The 21,508-nt window shown below is 38.3% G+C and overlaps 1 protein-coding gene across 14 annotated transcripts in view; it reads left to right on the top strand.

Annotated features, from left to right (window-relative positions):
- The window catches only part of LOC105478121 (FERM and PDZ domain containing 4), a 924,449-nt gene that overhangs the window by 515,647 nt on the left and 387,294 nt on the right, over positions 1 to 21,508 (top strand). For 5 of the 14 annotated variants that reach the window (XM_071089202.1, XM_071089203.1, XM_071089200.1 and 2 more), the window contains one exon: positions 20,721 to 20,817. The exons of 7 other annotated variants lie outside the window; for them this stretch is intronic. In XM_071089202.1, coding sequence (XP_070945303.1) covers positions 20,801 to 20,817 — 17 coding nt within the window. In that variant the 5' untranslated portion in view covers positions 20,721 to 20,800. Of the gene's footprint in view, positions 1 to 4,756; positions 5,713 to 5,834; positions 5,994 to 20,720; positions 20,818 to 21,508 lie in introns of those variants that run through there. 2 more of the 14 variants (XM_071089201.1, XM_071089204.1) reach the window with 2 other exon arrangements.

Genomic DNA, 21,508 nt, shown 5'->3' with positions numbered 1-21,508 from the left:
CTTAGGACTTTTTGACTTTACTGTGGTGGGAAAGTGATGTGCATTCAATTACCCACACAATCATTTTATTTTTACTTTCAGTACAATATTCCATAAATTACATGATATATTCAACACCTTACAATAAAATAAGCTTTATGTTAGATGATGTTGCCTAACTGTAGGCTAATGTAAGTGTTGTGAGCACATTTAAAGTAGGCTAAGCTAAGCTATGATGTTCAGTAGGTTAGATGTACTGAAGGCATTTTTGACTTAAGATATTTACAACTTACAATGCATTTATTGGGATCTAACCTCATTGTAAGTCTAAGAGTGTCTGTACATTTATGTTAATTAAGATTTTATCATTACCTGATCTCTGTCCTCATGAGGCTTACAAGTTGGGGGAGTTTAGTGACAAGCAGGAACCGACTAAGTAAATCCAGGTGTGGTTAATGCTATAAAGAAGCATCAGACAGACCCTAAGAAGCAGCATATCTGCTAGGCTCACTCTTCACACTTGTATAAATTCAATCAGTGAGAAAACTGTGAACCCAGATGGATTGACACCATCTGTTACTCAAGGCACAGCATGTTCACATCAGTTCCTTTTGCCCCCTAAGTTCCACAGGGCGATGTGGATGGGGGCCTGGGTAGATGCCGTGCACATAGTGGGTTTGTGTCAGAGCTGAGAAACACTGAGCTTAGGAAACTCCCAGTTGTATATGGGGTCTGCTAGCAAACTTGCCCATCTTCCCCTCCAGAGAGAGATCTCTTTATTAACTTGGAATATAAGCAGATCTTCTCTGGGGATTGGAGGGAGAATGTAAAGGGAGGAATCTCCGCCTTCTCTATCCTGGTCAGGAAACAAATCTGTGACCCAGGACTATACTATCTCTAGCTTCCAAGGCCATTTGCTATTCAAACATCCTTGTTCAAAGCTATCAGTGCTCTTGACTCAGAAATCATGCACAAACATCTAAATTATCTCCCAATAAGGAAGTAAGTGATGTGATACAAGGTAATTGAAGGATGTCAGGGGAATGAGAAGCTGACCCCAGAGTGGATAGATGGAGAGGGGCAACTGGTCCTAAGAAGAACTGGGAAAGGGTGTTTCCAGAGGCAACAACATGAGGTGGATGATGTGCTTGGTGTGTTCAAGGGATGTTAAGAAGAGCAGTATGGCAGGAGCTGCATAGGTGAGCAGAAAGGTAGCTGGGGCAAATTTGGGAGGGTACAGGAGCCAGATCATTCAGGGCCATGTAGGTCATAGTTTGAGTTGGGAGTTCATCAGAAGAGTGATGGGAAACCTGTGTGGCTCTGTAAGGCATAAGTGACCTGTATTTTCAACTTACAGCTTCAAACCATGTAGTGGGTAAGTCAATCAATTTTGCTGGTCATATGTAGCATTTCATTTTTAAATAATGAGATAGAATAGGACAGAAGATATCAGTACCTTTTATGTAGTGGAATGCCTTATATAAATATTGTTTCATGAAACTTTCATTTATCATATTTCATTAATATTAACTTTTATTAATTAACAGTAGTTATATATTATATTATTAGAATAATTGATGTTAATTAATATTGGCATTTTCCCCATGTTGACATCTCCTCTAAAGTCAAGATGGGTCTCACAAGCAATAGTATCTAAAGTTTGATGAACTATGCTATGAATGTTTTATATATGTGCATGTGTGAAGTGTATTGCTATGTGATATTTATTTCTGAGTATGGGTCACAGTCACTATCTTACCTTCAAAGGCTTATTTATGGTAGCAAGGTTGGGGCAGCCTGGGGAAATTGGAATACCACCTAGAATTGGATGCCTCCATTCTGGGTGGGGAAATTGAGAGAAGATATAAGTATCCTTGGGCTCTGGAAGCAAATAGAGTTGTTTCACTGGCCAACTATATCAGACAAGTGTAATCAAGCCACCAGAGTCAGGCATTGACAATCAGATGTAATAGGACTGTAAGAATTCCCTGTGAACAGAGGGAATCCAGGATCTGACAAGGCTTTGGGGCTCTTCATAGCAGCATGCCTGATCGGTTAAACCAGCAGGAGTGAAACCTCAGCCTTTAGTGGCATATGGTGCCAGGATGGTTACTAAGAGGAAGTCTTTGGTATAAAGAACCAGGCTCAAGTCCCCTCACAAAGGATGGAACAGCCAGGCTGTGGCACTAGGGAGCCAGCCTCAGGATGAAGAAACTGCTCTTTACTGGGGTCACCTCCTTAACCACTTCTCAACCAGGCCCAACATTTTGTTTGCCTACTGCTTCCTCTTTTTGTTGAACTCTTAGTTACCTCTATAGAGGATTCATTTTTTAAAGATATGCTCAGGGAGAGAGCCCACCTGACTCTGCTTTGGGTGTCTAAGGTGAGGGGACTGGGTCTCTGGGACTAAATGGAAGTCAAGCCAAGGCCTTTCTAGCAAAGAGGGCAACTGGAGTCCCTGAGTGTTGGGTTGGGTTTACATGAATCCTATGTGTATGAATCTGAGTATAATCCCTCTTAGAGCGGGGATGAGCCTTTGGGTTAGAGCAGGATCAGTTGCCATAAGTAAGAGGAGAATACTGTGTTTGAATCCTGGTGTAGCTTACACCATCTCACCTCTTGAGAGGATGAAATGACGGATGAGTGTATAAACCACCATGAGTAGGCTGTGTCAACAAATATAAGGAAGACTTAAGAATCTGTGCGCCATGGCTTTGAAATAAAGCACTGTACTTCTTTCCCTCTCCCAGGTCTCTCTGGTGAAACCCTATCTTCTTTACTCCATTGTAGACAGAAAGAGGTAACAAACACCTATCTTTTAAGTATTGAGCCTAGGCTGCAACTCCAGTCTAGCTAACTTCATCTTTTTAGCTTGATAATGATGTGTAGTTCAAGTTATGTAACCTTTTTCCAAGGAACTTAATTTAGTCATAACATCATTTGCCAACATGCACTCTAAAATATGCTCTTATTGTCAGTAGATTACGACTAAAATTAATCAAATCACTGAAGGCTGCCCATGACCAGTAAATTATCATGTAATAATTAGTTCTTTACCTAATTCTTCGTTCAAACCATAGCTTCTGCCCTTCTTTGTGGGCTTTACAATATCAAAAGGCATTTCTTGAGCTTGACGAATTGACACATTTGACTTGTTTATTAATTGTTTTCAAGGATAACTTAAAATTTTTTTTTTAGTTATTATACTTTAAGTTCTAGGGTACATGTGCATAACGTGCAGGTTTGTTACATATGCATACTTGTGCCATGTTGGTGTGCTGTACCCATCAACTCGTCAGCACCCATCAACTCGTCATTTACATCAGGTATAACTCCCAATGCAATCCCTCCCCCATCCCCCCTCACCATGATAGGTACCGGTGTGTGATGTTCCCCTTCCCGAGTCCAAGTGATCTCATTGTTCAGTTCTCACCTATGAGTGAGAACATGCGGTGTTTGGTTTTCTGTTCTTGTGATAGTTTGCTAAGAATGATGGTTTCCAGCTGCATCCATGTCCCTACAAAGGACACGAACTCATCCATTTTTATGGCTGCATAGTATTCCATGGTGTATATGTGCCACATTTTCTTAATCCAGTCTGTCACTGATGGACATTTGGGTTGATTCCAAGTCTTTGCTATTGTGTATAGTGCCACAATAAACATACGTGTGCATGTGTCTTTATAGCAGCATGATTTATAATCCTTTGAACTTACAAAGAACTCAAACAAATTTACAAGAAAAAAACAAACAACCCCATCAAAAAGTGGGCAAAGGATATGAACAGACATTTCTCAAAAGAATACATTCATACAGCCAACAGACACATGAAAAAATGCTCATCATCACTGGCCATCAGAGAAATGCAAATCAAAACCACAATGAGATACCATCTCACACCAGTTAGAATGGCAATCATTAAAAAGTCAGGAAACAACAGGTGCTGGAGAGGATGTGGAGAAATAGGAACACTTTTACACTGTTGGTGGGATTGTAAACTAGTTCAATCATTATGGAAAACAGTATGGCGATTCCTCAAGGATCTAGAACTAGATGTACCATATGACCCAGCCATCCCATTACTGGGTATATAACTTAAAATTTTTAACATTATTTTAATACATTATGGACAGTTTCTGCCAGTTAACTAAAATGCAATTTGAAAATAAACATACTACAGAGAATTTTTTCTGATTTTCTTGTTATTTTGTCTTATCTATAACAAATTTCATGTCTTATGTTCTCAAATATCAAGCGCCTAGATTCTTTCACTTAGATTTTAATTGATATGAAACTAGATTCATAAATATATATGTTGATGCATCCAAATGAATTACCTTTTCTTTAGTCAATATATTTAGGAAGTAATTGCTGTTACTAATATATTTTCTAATTAAGTAAGATAATGGGTGTGGATTTTTAAAAATGTATAATAGACTTCTGAGCAAAAGCTGGTATTTCATGGTCTTTTAATATCTGTGTGACAAGAAAAGTTCTACCAATTCAATAAAATTCTGTGAGGACAAAAAACAATTTTGTTTGATGCTTTGTCAAAGCTATAAACTCTTAATGTAATCTCCATTGGGTTTATTTTTATTTCTATCATGTTTCCCTCACCCAAAATACAAATTAAAATGTGCCAAAGAGGAAAGTATTTTAAATGAATCCAACCTGTTTTCTTTTATCTATTCTTGAAAAATATTATTTGTTGTACAATAATATATAAAACTTTCCTATACTATGTTTAATTTTTTTGTATTAGACTCATATGTAATATATCTTTTAAAAAATAATTTTGAATGAATGCTGAAAACATAGAATCTAAATTTTCAAACTCTTTGGGATTGGAATGTATCTAAGCTGAATAACTCAATTTCACTTTCAGGCAGTTGTAACATTGAAGGGAATGCTGACAAGCCTGTGGCACAGAAAGCCAAAAATAATTTGTCATCTGGCCTTTCACAGAAAATGTAATCCAACTGCATTATTCAAATTATTTGGGTAATTGTTGTATTCATGGAAAGTAGTCCTTAAGATTGAAAGTTTGGCATTACTGCACTGGAATTGGGCACTTGAAATTATTGTATTTTAAGGATATACTGTCTCTGTCACAATGACTGAACTCTGCCTTATAGCATAAAAGCAGCCATGGACAATATGGAAACAAATGAGTGTGACTGCGTGCCAATAAAACTTTATTTGTAAAAACAGGATCAGGCTGGATTTGGCTCACCAGTAATTTGCCAACCCCTTCAAACCTTTGTTATTCAAAGAATAATCTATGTGCTGGGAATAACAGCATTCCCTGAAGCTCTAAAATGCAGACTCTCAGGCCCCACCTCAGACCTACTGAAGTAGAATCTACATTTTAACAAGGTTCCCAGGAGATTCATATGAGCCTTAAAGTTAAAAGATTATTGCCCTAAACTACTCTTCAAAGTGAAGTAACAGGTTACTCCTGGGAGGATCTGTGAAATGAATAAGTATGTTGACTGCGGCTTAAGACTAGGTTTAGCAGGTGAAGAGCACGCTGTTTCACCGTGGACTTCTAAATGCGAGAATATGGAGAACTTTATCTGGCCCACCAATAATTTTCCCTTCCTACTGTAGGTCTTCTCAGATGATCTGTTCCATTTCTTTAGAGGAGAATGTCCTAATTTCTTGCCCTGGAAATTACTGACTGTGGGCACTTCTGCATGAGGGAATGGGTCGGATAAGTTATTTAATACACAGGTGTGTAAGTATTCCTTCTATTTTTTATGCATGCAAATGCTACTCAATTTTGTATTTGGCATTTTTAAGTCTCAAGCTTGTAGACATTCTTCAAATTAGACCAACTACCCCATCTATTGTAGATCCCTCTGGTGATATTTGAGCTTCCTGGACTGTGTGGAGAGACTCAATGATGGGCCACTGAGGAGTTGGACCACAACAGAGTTTCTTGGCCTTAGCATTATTGGCATTTGGGGCCAGATAATTCTGGTGTTGTTAGGTGCAGTCCTGTGCATTGTAAGGTATGTAACAGGATTTCTGGCTTCTCATTCGATGCCAATAGAATCCCCCACCCCCAGTTATGATGGCCACACATGTCTCCACATATTGCCAAATGTACACAGGGGGACAAAATTGCCCCTGGCTGAGAGCCACCAAGTCCTAGAGGTGCTGAGAAATCAGTGCCTCTCAGGTGTTGTCAGGGCAGCTACAGGCCCAGGACATGGGCGACCAGCCTCAAGCATTCCCTCTGTTCTTTCAGTGAGGCATAATAATACTAATTTTTGCTGGATGCAGTGGCTCACACCTTTAATCTCAGTGCTTTGGGAGGCCAAGGTTTTCTTGAGCCCAGGAGTTTGAGATCAGCCTGGGCAACATAGTGAGACCTCATCTCTACAACAAATTAAAAATTAGCCAGGTTTGGTAGTGTGCGCCTGTAGTAGCTACTCAGGAGGCTGAGGCAGGAGGATCCCTTGAGCCCAGGAGTTTGAGGCTACAGTGAATTACGATCGTACCACTGCACTCTAGCCTGAAAGACAGAGTGAGACCCTGCATCAAAAAAAGTTAATTTCCATGTGAGTCACGAAATGAGAAATTTAGGAAACAAAGTCAAAGTCACAGCTTCTCCAGGACCTGCAGCTCCATCAGCTTTTCATCATCCCATTACTCCCTTTCTGAGCTGCTGACACGTCCTCTTTCTGTTCTCTCTGTCCATATCAGTTCTGATTCCATTTTCTTCTTTATTGTCATTTAAAATAATATCTCATGGGAGAAAAAAATGAATATGTATTGTCTGTCTGGCATTTTGAACTGAAATCTTCACCATAATGTCCTCTAAAGTAAAATGCTAGAGATTGGGAAACAAATTGAATTTTATAGTTTAGAAATCTTTCACATTAGAATTGTGTTATTGCCTAGTTTTAATTGTTTGGTACATGTAACATTTTAGAAAATTATTACCAAGGGACTTAATTTCTGTAGCTGATCCTATAACTGGCTCATCCCAAGTCAGAGTTGGTAATATGACTGTTCTTTGTGAGGAAAAGAGCTGGCGTTTGCTGAGTTTGTTTGAGTAATGATGGCCCTCAAAAATCTTTCCAATCTGATCAAACCTAATTCATTTCCTTTTGTAAAAAGAATCACTTTATATTATACAGCGATTAAAATATTAATTTTTCAAATATTGAACTTTATTTTCCATTTGGTTATTTACTGAATTTGTGGTATGCAAATTTGTAGTTTATTCAATTGACTATAATCACAGTTGCCAAAGGGAGTAAGTCTGGGTCAGTCAGGGAATTGGCTCTGTAATCTACCTCCTGAGATGAAAGTACTGCATAGCAGATCTGATATACAGTTTCATTCAGATAGTTCATCATTTTTCAAAGAGAAAAAAAAGATTACATCTAGCTCAGTGCTCCTGCTAGTACACACTGTGCCTTTGTGAGGATTATAGATTATTTACAAAAGTGGCCCCATTTCTTCATCTTTGGCTTTGTCCATGTTTCTTGCACTGTGACTTTTTGGCTCCTCCTATCAATAGTTGGAGTCTACTTCTCTTCCCCTTGAATCTGGGGTAGCCATTTGCCTTGCTTTGGCCAGTGGAATGCAGGAACATTGATGATGTGCCTGCTCTAAGCCTAGTCCTTAAGAGGCCCTGCATACTTCTGTTGTCTTTGTCTTGGAATATTGTGCAGCCCTCATGAGATTAAGCCAGGGCTAGATTGCTGAATTAAGCCAGGGCTAGATTGCTGGAAGATGACAGATGACAGATCACATGGGACAGAGAAGCCATCCCAGCTGAGGCCACACTAGACCACCAAGTCCTAGCTAACCAAGCATTTGACTGCAGTTGTGTGAGTGAGCTCAGCTGAGACTAGAAGAACTGCCCAGCTGAGCCCTGTCCAATTGCCAACCTGCAGAGTTGTGAGCTTAGTAAAGACAGATAATTGTTGATGTTTTAAGCCACTAAATTTGTCATATAACAAAAGGTAACTAAAACAGTGAGAATTGGAAAAAGGCACTGCTTTGGGTGGATGAATTATATAATGGCACCTCTTATTCTGATGCAGACTTTTCTAGAGTACACATTGTTACTGTCTCCCTCAGGTATCCTAATGGGCTACAGAATTCACAATCAGAAACAATAGCCATGAAATCTAGAGTCAGGTTGCTGCCCTCCACCCTAGGCACAGCGATTTAGAAGCTGTGTGATCTTCGGGAGGGAACTTCACCCCTGAAAGACAGTATAGGGCTTATACAGTTCAAGTATTAGAAAGGACTCACTAGATACCACAGAGTGTACTGTAGGTGCCAAGGGAGAGCTTTCCATTTTGCCCTCTGAAGGTTTGCTGAAAAATCAACTTGCAAAAGGCAGATTAATTGGAGAAAAGCCTTACTAATTTACTCAATGTGTACACATGGAAGCTTCAGAACAAAGACCCAAAGATACTGAGGAAATTGTCCATTTTTATGCTTAGGTTCAACAAAGGATGGACAGGAATGTAGAAACATGGTTGGACAAATAGAGTTTGATCTAGTGCTAATAGACTGAGTGGGTAAATCCAGGAAGGCCTTTCTGTCTAGATTCTTCTTGGCATCTCTAAGTAGCCTTCCTTCCTTCTGGGTATGGGGCAGAACCCTCTCTGGAATGGGGGGTCTTAGGACCTACAGTCAAACAAGGTAGGTCAGAGAGTTTCTCTATGGCCGGTTTCTACACAAAACAAAGCAGAGGAAAAGTTATAATAGTATTTTCAGGTTTTATGGCTGGCTTTGTGGCAAAGGGATTCTGGTTTGTATGACATGCCTTGGGGAAGAGGGATGCTAGTTTGTATGACTAGCCTCAGGGTGAAATGGGACTGAGAGACAAGAGGGCAGCAGAAGGTCAGAGAAAAACCTTTTCTTCTGAGGCCCTCAGTTTGGGGTATTGCTTTCTGAGCCCCCAACAATACACATGTGAAGCTTTTGTTTAAAGAGAAAAAGGATATGGTGCAGTAAGATAAAGTAAATGTGGGCAACATCAGGAGTCAGAGAGACATTCCAACAACCCAGAGCCCTTTCTTCCTTTCAGCACATAGGGCCAGGCTGAGTCATTGGCTTGAACATCAGGATCTGTGTGCCCAATCTTGGCTTGGGGAGAGTTCAGAGAAGCTTTCAATGCAAGGGTGCTCCTGAATCTCTTTGGTCATAAACAAGCTAGGCAAACCAGTTAAGGCAGTTGCAAACCTGCAGTAAAGTAACTTATTAGGTGGGTTGTCAGGACAGTTTCTAACCAGAAAAAAAAAAAAAAAAAAAAAAAAACCACAAAACAAAACAAAAAAAACTTAAATCTCGCTGCCCCTATCTTGACCAAGAGTCTAAAAGCAGACCTCTGGCACTTTCAGAGATAAAGAAAGCTTTTTCCACCCCAGCTGTGAATCAGTTGTATCTACACAGCCTCATTTTCCTTATTTGTAAAGTGAGGATAATTATACACCTTTTTACAGGATTTTATGGGGTTTATATGAGGTGATTCATGCAGAATACTTACCACAAGTACCTGGAACTTAGTAAATACTCAAAAAATCTTCTGCTACTAATTAAATAAAGAGTACTCAACAAGGAGTCAGCAACCAGCTTTGAACCATGTGACTTTGGACACAGCACTTCAGCTATCTGGGCCTCAGTTTTCTCAAATTAGGGAAGCAATGATTAGGTTACCCTATCCTGTGATAATGTCATGCTCATCTTTAATGCCCCAAGAGCCAAGTAAGAGCACCCTTTTATAGTTAGTTCATGCAAGTTAGCATCTAGTAGGTGAAAATACTAGTAAAAATTACTTTTCTTTATTCCTAATTCCAGGAGGGTAGTGTATAAATTCTGTGGACAATCTAGTAAGCAATTTTCCAAAGTAGGTTGCCTGAAGGCTCTAGGTTTATAAAAAGCCATCAAGAAGAGGTTTGAGAAACTTTGGCATTGAAAGTCTGGGCATTACAGAGAATAATTCTTTTAGTACCACTTTGGTGGTGGGAACGCACTGGATTCATGAACCATTGGTAGCCATGGAGTTTTCCCTAGTGGTTGGTGTACTGCTAGAGACCTTAGGTTGGGATTTCACTTGCTAGACATCCAAGGAAGGAGTGAGTGAGAAACTTGGTTTGCCACAGTGCCCTTCTTAACTGATGCTTGGTTTCACCTCTGAAACAATCTTGACACCCTCGTGATGCTCCCTGATGCCCTAATCCCCCTTATTCTGCCCAAGGTATACCCTCTTGCTACCTGTATTCACCCTCTGTGCATTAACACTTGCTAGGGCTAGACACTGAGTGAAAGTGTAGCTATTCCCTACAGAAGGAGCTCATGGCTAGGAGCAGAACTAATGATTTACAGCAGGGATTAGCAAATGTTTTTTGTAAAGGGCCAGATAGTAACTATTTTAGACTTTACGAGCCATACAGTTTCTATTCCAGCTACTCAACTCTGCCATTGGTTATAGCACCATAGCAGCCATAGACCACATGTCAATTAATGGGCATGTCTGCATTCCAGTAGAATTTTATTTAGAAAGTGGGGGCAGCTGGTTTTGGCCCTCAAGCTACAGTTTGCTGACTCTTGGTTTGGCAGAAATAAAATACATGTATTGTTAAGGGCTGTGCAACAGAGTGTTTTCAGGATTTCAGGGTTTTTTTTTTTTTTAACATGGAAGGAAAGTCTTGTCCATTTTGAAAATGATATAACATTATAAAGTCATTAAGGTTAATCCTCAGAGTGGCATCATGTAGACATATTTCAGAAAATAACAATAGTAGTCCAGTGAATAACTCCTCCTACTGAAGATTATATTTGTTCTAGGTGGAAAGCTGGTAAGCTTCTCAAAATGAGAATGTTGGTAACAAATAAAAGTTCACATCTGAATTAGATCTCTGACACAGAGAACAAAAGGCATTTTCAAACTTGAATACCTATAGAAGCCCCCTCAAGTGCAAGGCTATTTGAGTTAGAAGCAACAATGAAACTCATCTCACTTAGTTATATGAAAAGAATCATATATATAACTTATATACATTATATATAATTTATATACATTATATATAATATATATTTATGTTATATTAATATAATATAATATAGGCATGTCATACAAACCAGAGAAATACCTGGTCTTTAGATAACAGGTAGAACACTTTTCTGATGTGTGTAAGGTGCAATGAAAATCTGTGGTTCTGCATTATCCTTTCGCATTAAAACATCCTTTTTCTATACTATGCAATCATATACTTTTATTGGGAGATTATGGAAAGGGCCTTCACCTCTTGTACCCTGTAAAACACAAAATATATATTGTATATAATTATATATTATACATACACACATATATATATATATATATATATATATAGAGAGAGAGAGAGAGAGAGAGAGAGAGAGAGAGAGAATTTGGCCATGGACTGAAGGTAATAAATACCATTTAACAAATGTAATGTTTCAACATTGAAAATGCAGAAAAGGCCTGAAAAAACCTGGAAGAGTTGACATTTTGGTATTTAAAACTTTTATTGGGGAAAAAGTTTAATGCTTTATGCTACAATTTGATTTTCCTGGTTTTCAAAGCAGCCAAGATACAGAAACTGTAGCCTCATTAAATCTAAAGAAATAAGAGAGTTGATCAAGTGTGCTCATTGGGTACATAATAGATAGATGAAATGCAAATACTTACTGGAAAATATGATTAAATGCATAGTGTTTTCCAAGTCATTTTAATGTTTATGTCCAAATTAATTTTATTTTAGGAATCAGGTAGATAAATTGTAATTTACTGCTTTTCACCCAAACTTGAATTGGAACTAATATTAAAACTTATGATCTTTGGTTCATGGGTTGAGAATCCTGAAAGGAGTTTTTTCTGGCAATTTTTAAAAATAGAATTTTTAAATCACTTAGCAATGTAATTTAACATTTATAAAGTAAAAATAAAAGCCACTAATAACCCCTCTGTATTGTTTATTCTTTCTTCTTAAAGACTTCACTCTTAAAATACTGCATCATTAAGCAAGGTGCCCTTGTAGTCTGAAAGCAACATATGGACAGAGTAAATATAATCCCGATTAAGCTCCCTGTTTTATATGGAATGGCAGTAGAGCCAGACATTTTAAATACCTGCAACTTGTCAGCTCCTAATTTGTGGTTTCCCATAGGACTAAGGCACTATAGTATATTTTTCCTAACTACAGATGTTTGCCATTTTTAACCATAATAAATGTACCAAAAGTTTTTAAAGCATTATATTATCTACCTCATTTAAAGATAAACATCTGTTTGCTTTAAAATTGGAATAAAGTCTATGAATCATAGAATAAGTGACACATTTTATAGGCCATATGCACAAACTCTAGAAATAGGCTAATTTTCAAAATTTATTATGGACAGGTAATTATGTGCTTGAAATTTTGCAAGCCTATATGATTCATTACCTAAGCCACATTGAGGATTTTTGCATTTAAAATGTTTTTTTAAGAAGGCAGTCACTTGGGCATATTTATTTTTTGAACTCAGTTACTAGAGGTGTGGCCAAGATGAAAGGCAACTGAAATTGGCCTATGTTTATGAAGCAGAAATTATGATCCTCAGAAAAGGTAGCTTTAGACATAAGGATGCTGACAAAATGAATCTTCATTCCTTAAAGTTAGCCAGGAAAAGAAATGTTTCAGAGGATACAACTCAGGTTCTGAAAATTAAAATCTGAGCTACAAATGGGGAAAGTTTTACTTTATAATTTCTGCAAAATTTGACTTTACCTTTAATGACTCTGTGTGGTCTATGACATGGAACAGAAAAAAACTTGTAAACATAAGTTTTTTGACAAAAGATTAGAATCATGATCTTCCCTTGCTATGGTTTAACAAGCCAACCAACCAGTTTGTTTAGAGGTGAAATTACATTATGATTGGGGCATCTTTCTGACATTCACACAATTTACATAAAAGGCATATATGCACCTGACTGGAAGAAACATATTCAGGTATGTAACTTTTTGTTTGGTGGCTATTTCCAAATTGTTTTAATTTTTGCCAGAAGACTATACTAACGTCCACTTTCAAGAATATAGGTGCATCTGGTAGAGATTAGAAACAGGTTTCCCTAGGTCTTTAGATAACAGGTAGGTTTTTCTGATGTGTGTAAGGTGTAATGGAAATCTGTGGTTCTGCATTATCCTTTCCCATTAAAAGATCCTTTTTCTATACTGTGCAATCATATACTTTTATTGGGAGATTATGGAAAGGGCCTTCACCTCTTGTACCCTGTAAAACACAAAATATTACTATAGTATCACTATCTGCCTTATAGTGGAAAGTAAGTTTGACAGTAAGCTTTATCCTCACTTTTGGTCATATTTTCTTCTTTCAGGGAAGGAACCAGTTCTGCATTAAAATTGTTTAAATGTATGACGTAAGGGGAGTCAACCTAGTTATTTAATTTGCATGCAAATGGAATTGCCCCCAGCCTTCCTTTTCTTTCTTTCTCGGATTCGTGTCAGGGCCAGGCCATCTATCTGGTGCTGGAAATAATCTCTTCCTCAATAACCTTCCTCAATCGTTGTGCAGTGTTCCCTAATATGGGCACTGTCAAGTCAAGTGCAATGACAAAACTTATGTTATGCAAATTTATTCTAAGTGTATACTTTATGTAAAGGTGCACATTCTTGGGAGATAAGGCAAGTTTCTGCATCCTCTATGTTACTAAGCCTCTCTCTGTTCCTCTGCATAAATAGATGTGGTATTTGCAGAACCCTCTTCATTGGTTAAAAAAAAAAAAAAAAAAACAATAAAAACGCTGATTTATATATAGGCAGGTAGCTAGAAGAGGTGTTCTGGCCCTTGTGGTTATTAACTTTGAGTTCTAATTCTTTCCATTAAATTTGACAAATCTTTATTGTGCACCTGTATGTGACCACTGTACTGTGAGAATGGATGAGACATAGCACCTGCCCCAAGGAGCTCACAGGCTGCAAAGAGAAAAAGACATGAAGACAGCTCTAGTACATATCAGACAATTACTATTACTTTCCTATGAAAATGCATCTTTTAATAAATGCTAGGTATTGTTCTGATCTCTTGATATGTGTTACCTCATTGCATCCTCTCAATATCACTATGCGGATTGTTATCCTATTGTACAGAGATACAATTGAAGTTAACTAACTTTTCAAAAGTCAGAGTTCCATGCCTACTTCATTGGTACCTAACTCAAGGAGTTGTTGGTTTCACATTTTCCTGGGGAAAGCACTGCATTTCATTCAGAGCTCTGTGTTAGTATATACAGCCTTCTTTTTTTCTCTTCTCTCTTCTCTTTTCTTTCTTTCTCTTTCTCTCTCTCTTTCTTTCTTTCTTTTTTTTGCAAGGTCTCACTTTGTCACCTAGGCTAGAGTGCAGTGGTGCAATCAGAGCTCACTGCAGCCTCGACCACCCAGGCTCAAGTGATCCTCTCACCTCAGCCACTGGAGTAGCTGGGACTACAGGCATGCACTACCATACCCAGCTAATTTTTTAACTTTTTTGTTGAGACGAGGTCTCACTATTTTACCTCAACTGGTCTCGAACTCCTGCGCTCAAGCCATCCTCCCGCCTCGGCCTCCCAGAGTGCTGGGATTACAGGCGTGAGCCACTGTGCCCGACCTAAGATGCGCATCCTTCTTAACTTGATATTTTAAAAAAGCTTTCTTAGTTTTATATAATCATTTCTTTGAAAATAACACATTGCCTCCTACCCAACACAAGGAATGTATTATAAGCCTCCTTCCCTTTGGACTCTGAGTCTCGCCTAATCTCATTTTCCAGGGCCATTTCTCTCCCCACTGAGATGCTTTCACTATCAACTCTCTTTTACAAATTCTGGGGCACTTAAACCTCTGTTTCCACCAGGAGACTGAGTATACTGGTTATCTGCTCCTGCAGGGCACATTTTGTCTTCTCTTTTTCTCAGCCTCTCTATTGCATTAGTCCTGAAGCCTGGTTTTGCATAATCACAAATTTCATTTATGCCTTTCCCCAAGCAAAGGTATGGTCCTCTTGAAAGGAGGAACTGCTATCCTCTTAGAGTAATTAGCTTCCTTTGCAGCCAGCTTTGACAATATCATTTATTTTGCCTCAATCACCTTACTTATGACTCTAATTTGCACAAAAGCATTGACTGCACCTTTTCAAAGGAACCAAGGGGGTTGCTTTAATGCCCATCCTTGGTGACTGAGTCTTTGCTTGGTTGAAGTTCTAAATGCAAAACCTTTATTTCCCTGTGCGTGATTCACTGTTAGAAAATAAATTTTCTAATTTCCAAGATATTTGGGGGGGGGGTCAAAAAGGCAGAAAACATGGCAGAGACCAAATGAGGGCCATCTGAAATGGTTTTCTCTAAGTTCAAAGATTGATACCATAAGGACTTGCTTTCTTTAGATCTTGTTTTAGCTCCCTCTGAGGTAGCCAGTAGGATGCAGAATATGTATCTCTGTCCAATTTCAACTGGACAATTGTTGGAGCTCTGTAAGTTCTTTGTATCTGGCAGTTGGCATAGCTACTTGTGGAGACCTAAGTGTCAGCATTAGCAATGGCCTTGCCAAACCGCACCTTGGTAGCCCTGGGCTGGGAGGCTTATTTCTCTTTGGGTCACTCCTCAAGTTATAATGAGGTATGGGATTCAGAGAGCTGAATGTTGCCTTTACTGTTCTAGACAACCCCTTCCAAGAAGAAGATGCATTTTCTGAGTAGAGTGGGAGAGATACATCTTTTCTTAAATAGAGGCCTAGAGTAGTACCTGGTACACTGCTGATTCATGTATGGAGCCACATCATTAAGCTCACAGACACTGTGCAGGGAAACATAACATCTCACACTGGCAGGCTTATCTTGGGAGAAAGGCCAAAGGATCTTTCTCCATAACATCTATTATGGACTTTTAAAAACTTACTATGTTTTGGATTTAGCCAAACAAACTAATCCCATGCTGAGCCTGAAAGGTCACACCGCTGGTTCAGGAAAAATGTCCAATTTCAAAGCGAAGCTTTTCTGTTTAGCTGCAAGGACGGGAAAAGGGGATTTGTAAAGGCAAGCAGTGTGTGTGGCGGCTCAAAGCTTTTAATGAAGAAGAGCAATGGAGTGAACCAAGAAAAGTGGTGTGGCAGAGTAGCAGGTTTGAATTGGATAATATTAGGGGAGTATGCTGGCAGGGCTTGAGTGGGACTGAACGCTAGAAAATGGTATATTTCTGTGTGTGTTAGGAGGAAGCAAGTGGGCAATGTAAAAAAAGTTGAGTTTTGAGAGGTCAGGATGTATAGAATAAAGGAATGAAAATCTGTAGACACTTTGACCCACAAGGAAGCAATTATAGTAATTCAAACACAACCCCAAATTATCATTAAATCCATGCAGTATACACTCCTGGCCTCATGATTAATGCTAAAATTAAAGATGATCTTTTCGTAGGCAAGTATTCATTAAGAGACTTTTCTGTTTATTTATTAGCTCAATATTTTTTAATTGCAAAAATTAAGTAAAAAAAATCATTACTGTCATTGTTCAGGAATATTGGGCTATATAGAACTGTTAATTGAGGATCCAGAGAGAAATCACATATACCTGATTAGGAAAACTATGATTAGGATTTATAAAGAATGCACACATGTTCCAGGACTATACTGTGTAATATTTTAAGTGTCTGGTTTATGAAATTTATTTGGAATATAGGACTGAGGTAATGAAGTATACTTTTATGAACTATCTAGATAAAGTAAGATAAGGAAATGGTCAGGGGCTGTTATTTTCCTAATTAGGTATTCTAATAACCAAATATGCCTTTGAGCTTAATGACTGTCGAGGTGCTTTGCAACAGGATGCTTTGGAACCCTCCACTTAGGATGGGTTGTGAGGTCAATGTGGCTTTGCAGAATGAACCTTGAGGAAGATTGACCATTCAAAAAAATGCAATTGGTGAAAATAGTGTTTTATATGGTTAGAGTGTTTTACTGTTAGTTTTTGATGTTACATTCTAGCTTTATAAAATAATATTATTTCATTCGGCATTTAGTTTGATTTGACTTAGTAACAAAGAAAAAAGGGCATGTATTCTTGTCTCAGTCCATTTCAGCTGTTATAACAAATTACCTTACCTTGTAAACAATAGAAATGTGTTGCTTACAGTTCTGAAGACTGGGAAATCCAAGATTAAAGTGCCAACAGACTGGGTGTCTGGTGAGGGATCACTCTGCTTCAAACATAATGCCTTCTTGTTGCACCCTCGCATGGTGGAAAGCGGGGAGCACTGTGTCTTCACATGGTGGAGTGTGAAGGGGAGCTTCCTTCAACCTCTTTTATTAGGGTGCTCATCCCATTTATGAGGGTGGACCCTCATGACTTAATCACTTTCCAAAGGCCCCACATCTTAATATCACCAAGGGGGATTAGGTTTCAGAAGGAGTTTTGGAGGGACATACTCAGGCCATAGCAGTGCCCATGTGCAGAAGTGTGCCTAGTTGTAGATCTGTGTCCTAGACAGTATATAGTCCTGTGGAAAAGCCAGATGAAAAGCAGCTTGAAAGGAGACTTATAACATCATCTGCTTTTTCCCCCTATGATTTATAAACTGGAAATAATCATTCAACCATCCATTATTCATTCAGTAAACACTGATGGAGCAGCCATTGTAGACATTGATTGAGCACCTATGTGCCAGTCAGTGTGTTCGGTGTAATGCAAATACAAATATGGATGAAAGAGTCTCTTGTCTGAAAGAATTTACACACTATTTGGGGATACAGACAAGATTTTAAAAGTACAAGTTGATAGATGCTTAAGTGGATATAAAATATTTTAGAAATTTAGGGATGGTTGCCTAATGTTGCTCAAATTAAGCCATTAGAAGGAAAGACACAGCTGTGGAATATGTACTACCTGGAGGAGCTTTGGCCAAAGAGTTGGTGCAGTATATAAGTTTTACAACAACCATCAAGTAGCATCATTATTGCCTTTTTATAAATAAGGAAACAGAGGTTTCCAGAGGTAAAGCAACTTGCACCAGGACAAATGTCTACATGGGTAGAGCCAGGATTTCTATCTCAGTCCACTTCACTCCAGGGCCCACCTTGCCTGTGTTCTATGTTGATCTTAAAGGGTAAGTGGGAATTCACAAGTTAGTGCATAGAGGATAGGAAATTTTGCCTGAGAACAGAGCATGTAGAAAGGTCCTTAAATGTCAAAAAGTTTTTGAGTTTGGGTTAAAGCATTTCAAGAGAAGGGGAGCAGGAGGGAAGGAGCTTGGGGGTGGGGAGATTGTCAGTAAACAATTAAGGGCTACAATCCAGACCGAACATCCATCTGGGAGCAGAGTATTTTAGTTTAGTCTTATTTTAGAGAGGCTCACTTCTAAGGATTTTTAAAATTCAACATGGTTAAAATATAGACAAATTTAATGTATTGAACCCCAAATCATGTTTTTTGAATGTTCCAAGGCATTTTTCTCATATTAGGACAGGATGCATATGATCATTTATAGATACCAGGCTTCTGTATATGGACCATAGTTTGACTACATGAAATTTGTTTTTGTTTGTTTCTTTGTTCTTGCCTTTATGCCTTGATGTTTTACATCATTGTGTATTCTTTGCTTTTTACATCTTTAACCCCACTGATGACATTCTCATTAGTCCTGACTAACCTATGTCAAACCACTGACCATGTTCAGGTACACAATTTGCAAGGTCATTAATTTCAGGCATATTTCATTCTTTCAACATTCCTGGGAAAGTATGAAGTAAGAGATCAGGCATAGCCTGACCAAATTCTTGCTTATATACCGCAGCATCATTGCAAAGTTTAATGATTTTTTTTTTCTGAGATAGAATCTCCCTCTATTGCCCAGGCTGGAGTGTAGTGGTGGCGCAATCTCGGCTCACTGCAACCTCTGCCTCCTGAGTTCAAGATATTCTCCTGCCTCAGCTTCCCAAGTAGCTGGGACTACAGGCACATGCCACCACCATGCCCGGCTAATTTTTACATTTTTAGTAGAGACAGGGTTTCACCATTATTGGCCAGGCTGGTCTCAAACTCCTGACCTCATGATCTGCCCACCTCGGCCTCCCGAAGTGCTGGGATTACAGGCGTGAGCCACCACGCCCGGCCAATGGTATTTCTTAATAAACAAATTTGGGCAGCAATCAAGCCACTCAATGGTAAATGGGATTTTCCCTCTACACATTCTAAAAGTTGATTCGAACCTCTCCTGAGAAGTGTTCTTCTTGATAGACTGCAGTTTCATAGTACTTCTGTGCTATCTGCAACAGGCTTCCCATTACTGGCACTCAAGGACTGGGTTCTCAGATTGCCAAGTATTGCTTAGGCTCATTACAACCATGTCACACCAATACAGTGTTGATGGTATCATAAAAGTTAATAACCACTGCATAAATGTCAGTTTTTCCAGTGGAAGTGGATACAACATTTCAATACTCAGCATTTATCAAGCATGTTTAATCATTTGCATGCACATTTAGTTATGCGTAAAATGATCTATGGAGTATTGTCAAAGAATAAAGAAGACAAAAAGTGGCTTTATGTGAGAGAAGAGAGAGAGAAAAACCAGCTTAGGAACAATGAATGTTGGTTCACATTTTGGGGAAAACTGATTAGTTAGTTGGGAAAGAGGTCAAAGTAGGCAGCTTGTACTTTAGTAGGCCAACTAGGGTTATCAAAGAGAACCATCGCAGTTCTGAAGGATCTCTGAAAACCTTGAGATCTTAGTTGAGAAGTACATGTGACAAGTTGTCTCTGTGTGAGGTCAGCCACTGTCCCCTACCTTAGTAAGGCAAGGTCTGCACAATTTCTCTCCTCAGAATGCTCACATTTTAAAGTTAAAAAAAAATATTTTTATGTAGTCTGTGGACCTTCACTTTAGGTTATTTCATTTGTTAGGGTTTTGATTTTGACACCAACATTGATTTTCAATGGGCTCCAAACTTTCCTTACCTTTGTTAGTTGCTCCACGTTTTACAAATGTTCATCTATGTAACTAATGGTCTACCTAACTGATCTGTTTCAATGAGGTGACTTTTCGGTTCTTTGCCTCCCCTTGACTGCACTCAAGGTAAATGGCATCCCAGTCATGTCAATTGAACTATTCAGCACATTCTGCTGACAGCATCCTGGAGTGAGGACTGGGAGTCTCTTTACTTGACTCACTCTTAATTTCAGGAAAATTACAAACTTCACTTTATTATAAACTTCAGGCCTCCAGTTCTCAGCTTAGTTTACTTTAGTGAGTTTTTGTTTTCTTTTTGTTTTCAAGTCAGTTTTAAAAATCTCTAAAATGACTGAGTTTGAGGCCATGATGTTTCAAGTTATTTTAGCCTTCAATTCTGGAGCTAGGACCATTATTCATAAAAACTTTTATCCCAAAGCATTCCCCTTTACCTTCAAGGCATGCGATAATACTTCAGAATAGTGTCATTTTAGGAAATGTATCGAAAAAATTTATCAGAAAGCAATGATGCATAGGAAGAAAGCTTAATGAAATATCGCCCTATCTTGAACCATTTGTTTATTTTCTTCATGGGTAAGTTACTGATTCTATTAGAACTCAAATTGTGATTGCTTTGTAATTCATGAGGACTTTTACATCTTGATTACTGACACTAAAGGAAAGATCAAATTTGTTTTCCCAAATTATTGTTATTGTTGCCATTGTTATTGTTATTAACATACACCATTTACTGAGTGTTTGTTATTTTTCAGGCACTCTGCTGTTTTATGAGACAGGCATTAGTGTCCCCACTTACAGTTAAGGAAACTGAGGCACAGAGCAGTTCAGTGGCATGAGGTCACACAGCTGGTAAGTGACAGATCCAAGATTTGAACTCTGACTCTAAACCTTGAGCTCTTAATATTCTATTACATTTGATTTTTGCTGCTTGACTATTGTTATGACTCTTCCACAAACTTCTATATTATTTTATGTCTCCCAACAAAGTGTATGAACAATGTATGATTCAAGGAACTTTAAAAATTGTCCCTTTTCAGATATTTTAATGGCTCTTGAAATTAAAACTCCAAAACCTCAGGATCACCATAGTTAATCAGAACTAGAAGCTCATATAGAATTGCTTTCTGCTTAATTCTGTAGGGGAAAAAAGCTGAATGGAAAGAAAGTAATTTATTGAAAAATACTGATTTCAGCCTCTGGATTTTGGCAAATCTCCTATATCTTTTAGAATTGATATTCAATAGAAGAAATGAGATTTGTGAACCTCAGTCATACGTTTGCTATGCTCTAACTACTAAGGCAGACGGGTTGACTGATGTTTATTCATTCAACAAACATTTAGTTTTTGGTGATTCTACCTTGGAGCTAGCTACAATACAAGACACTGTAAAAGGAATAAAATAACGGTTGTCTCTAGGGTTCCATAATCTAAAAGAGGAAGGCGTAACTGAAAGCAAATAGGTATATTTCTATAAGCAATTGCTAGTGCTTTTTTGCTGCAATTTTATTTATTTATATTTTTATGATACTTTATGTTCTA

Source organism: Macaca nemestrina, chromosome X (assembly GCF_043159975.1).
Source record: "Macaca nemestrina isolate mMacNem1 chromosome X, mMacNem.hap1, whole genome shotgun sequence".
NCBI classification, from domain to species: Eukaryota; Metazoa; Chordata; class Mammalia; order Primates; family Cercopithecidae; genus Macaca; species Macaca nemestrina.
The sequence above is the reverse complement of the archived record's forward strand: the minus strand, read 5'-3'. Positions and strand labels throughout refer to the sequence as shown.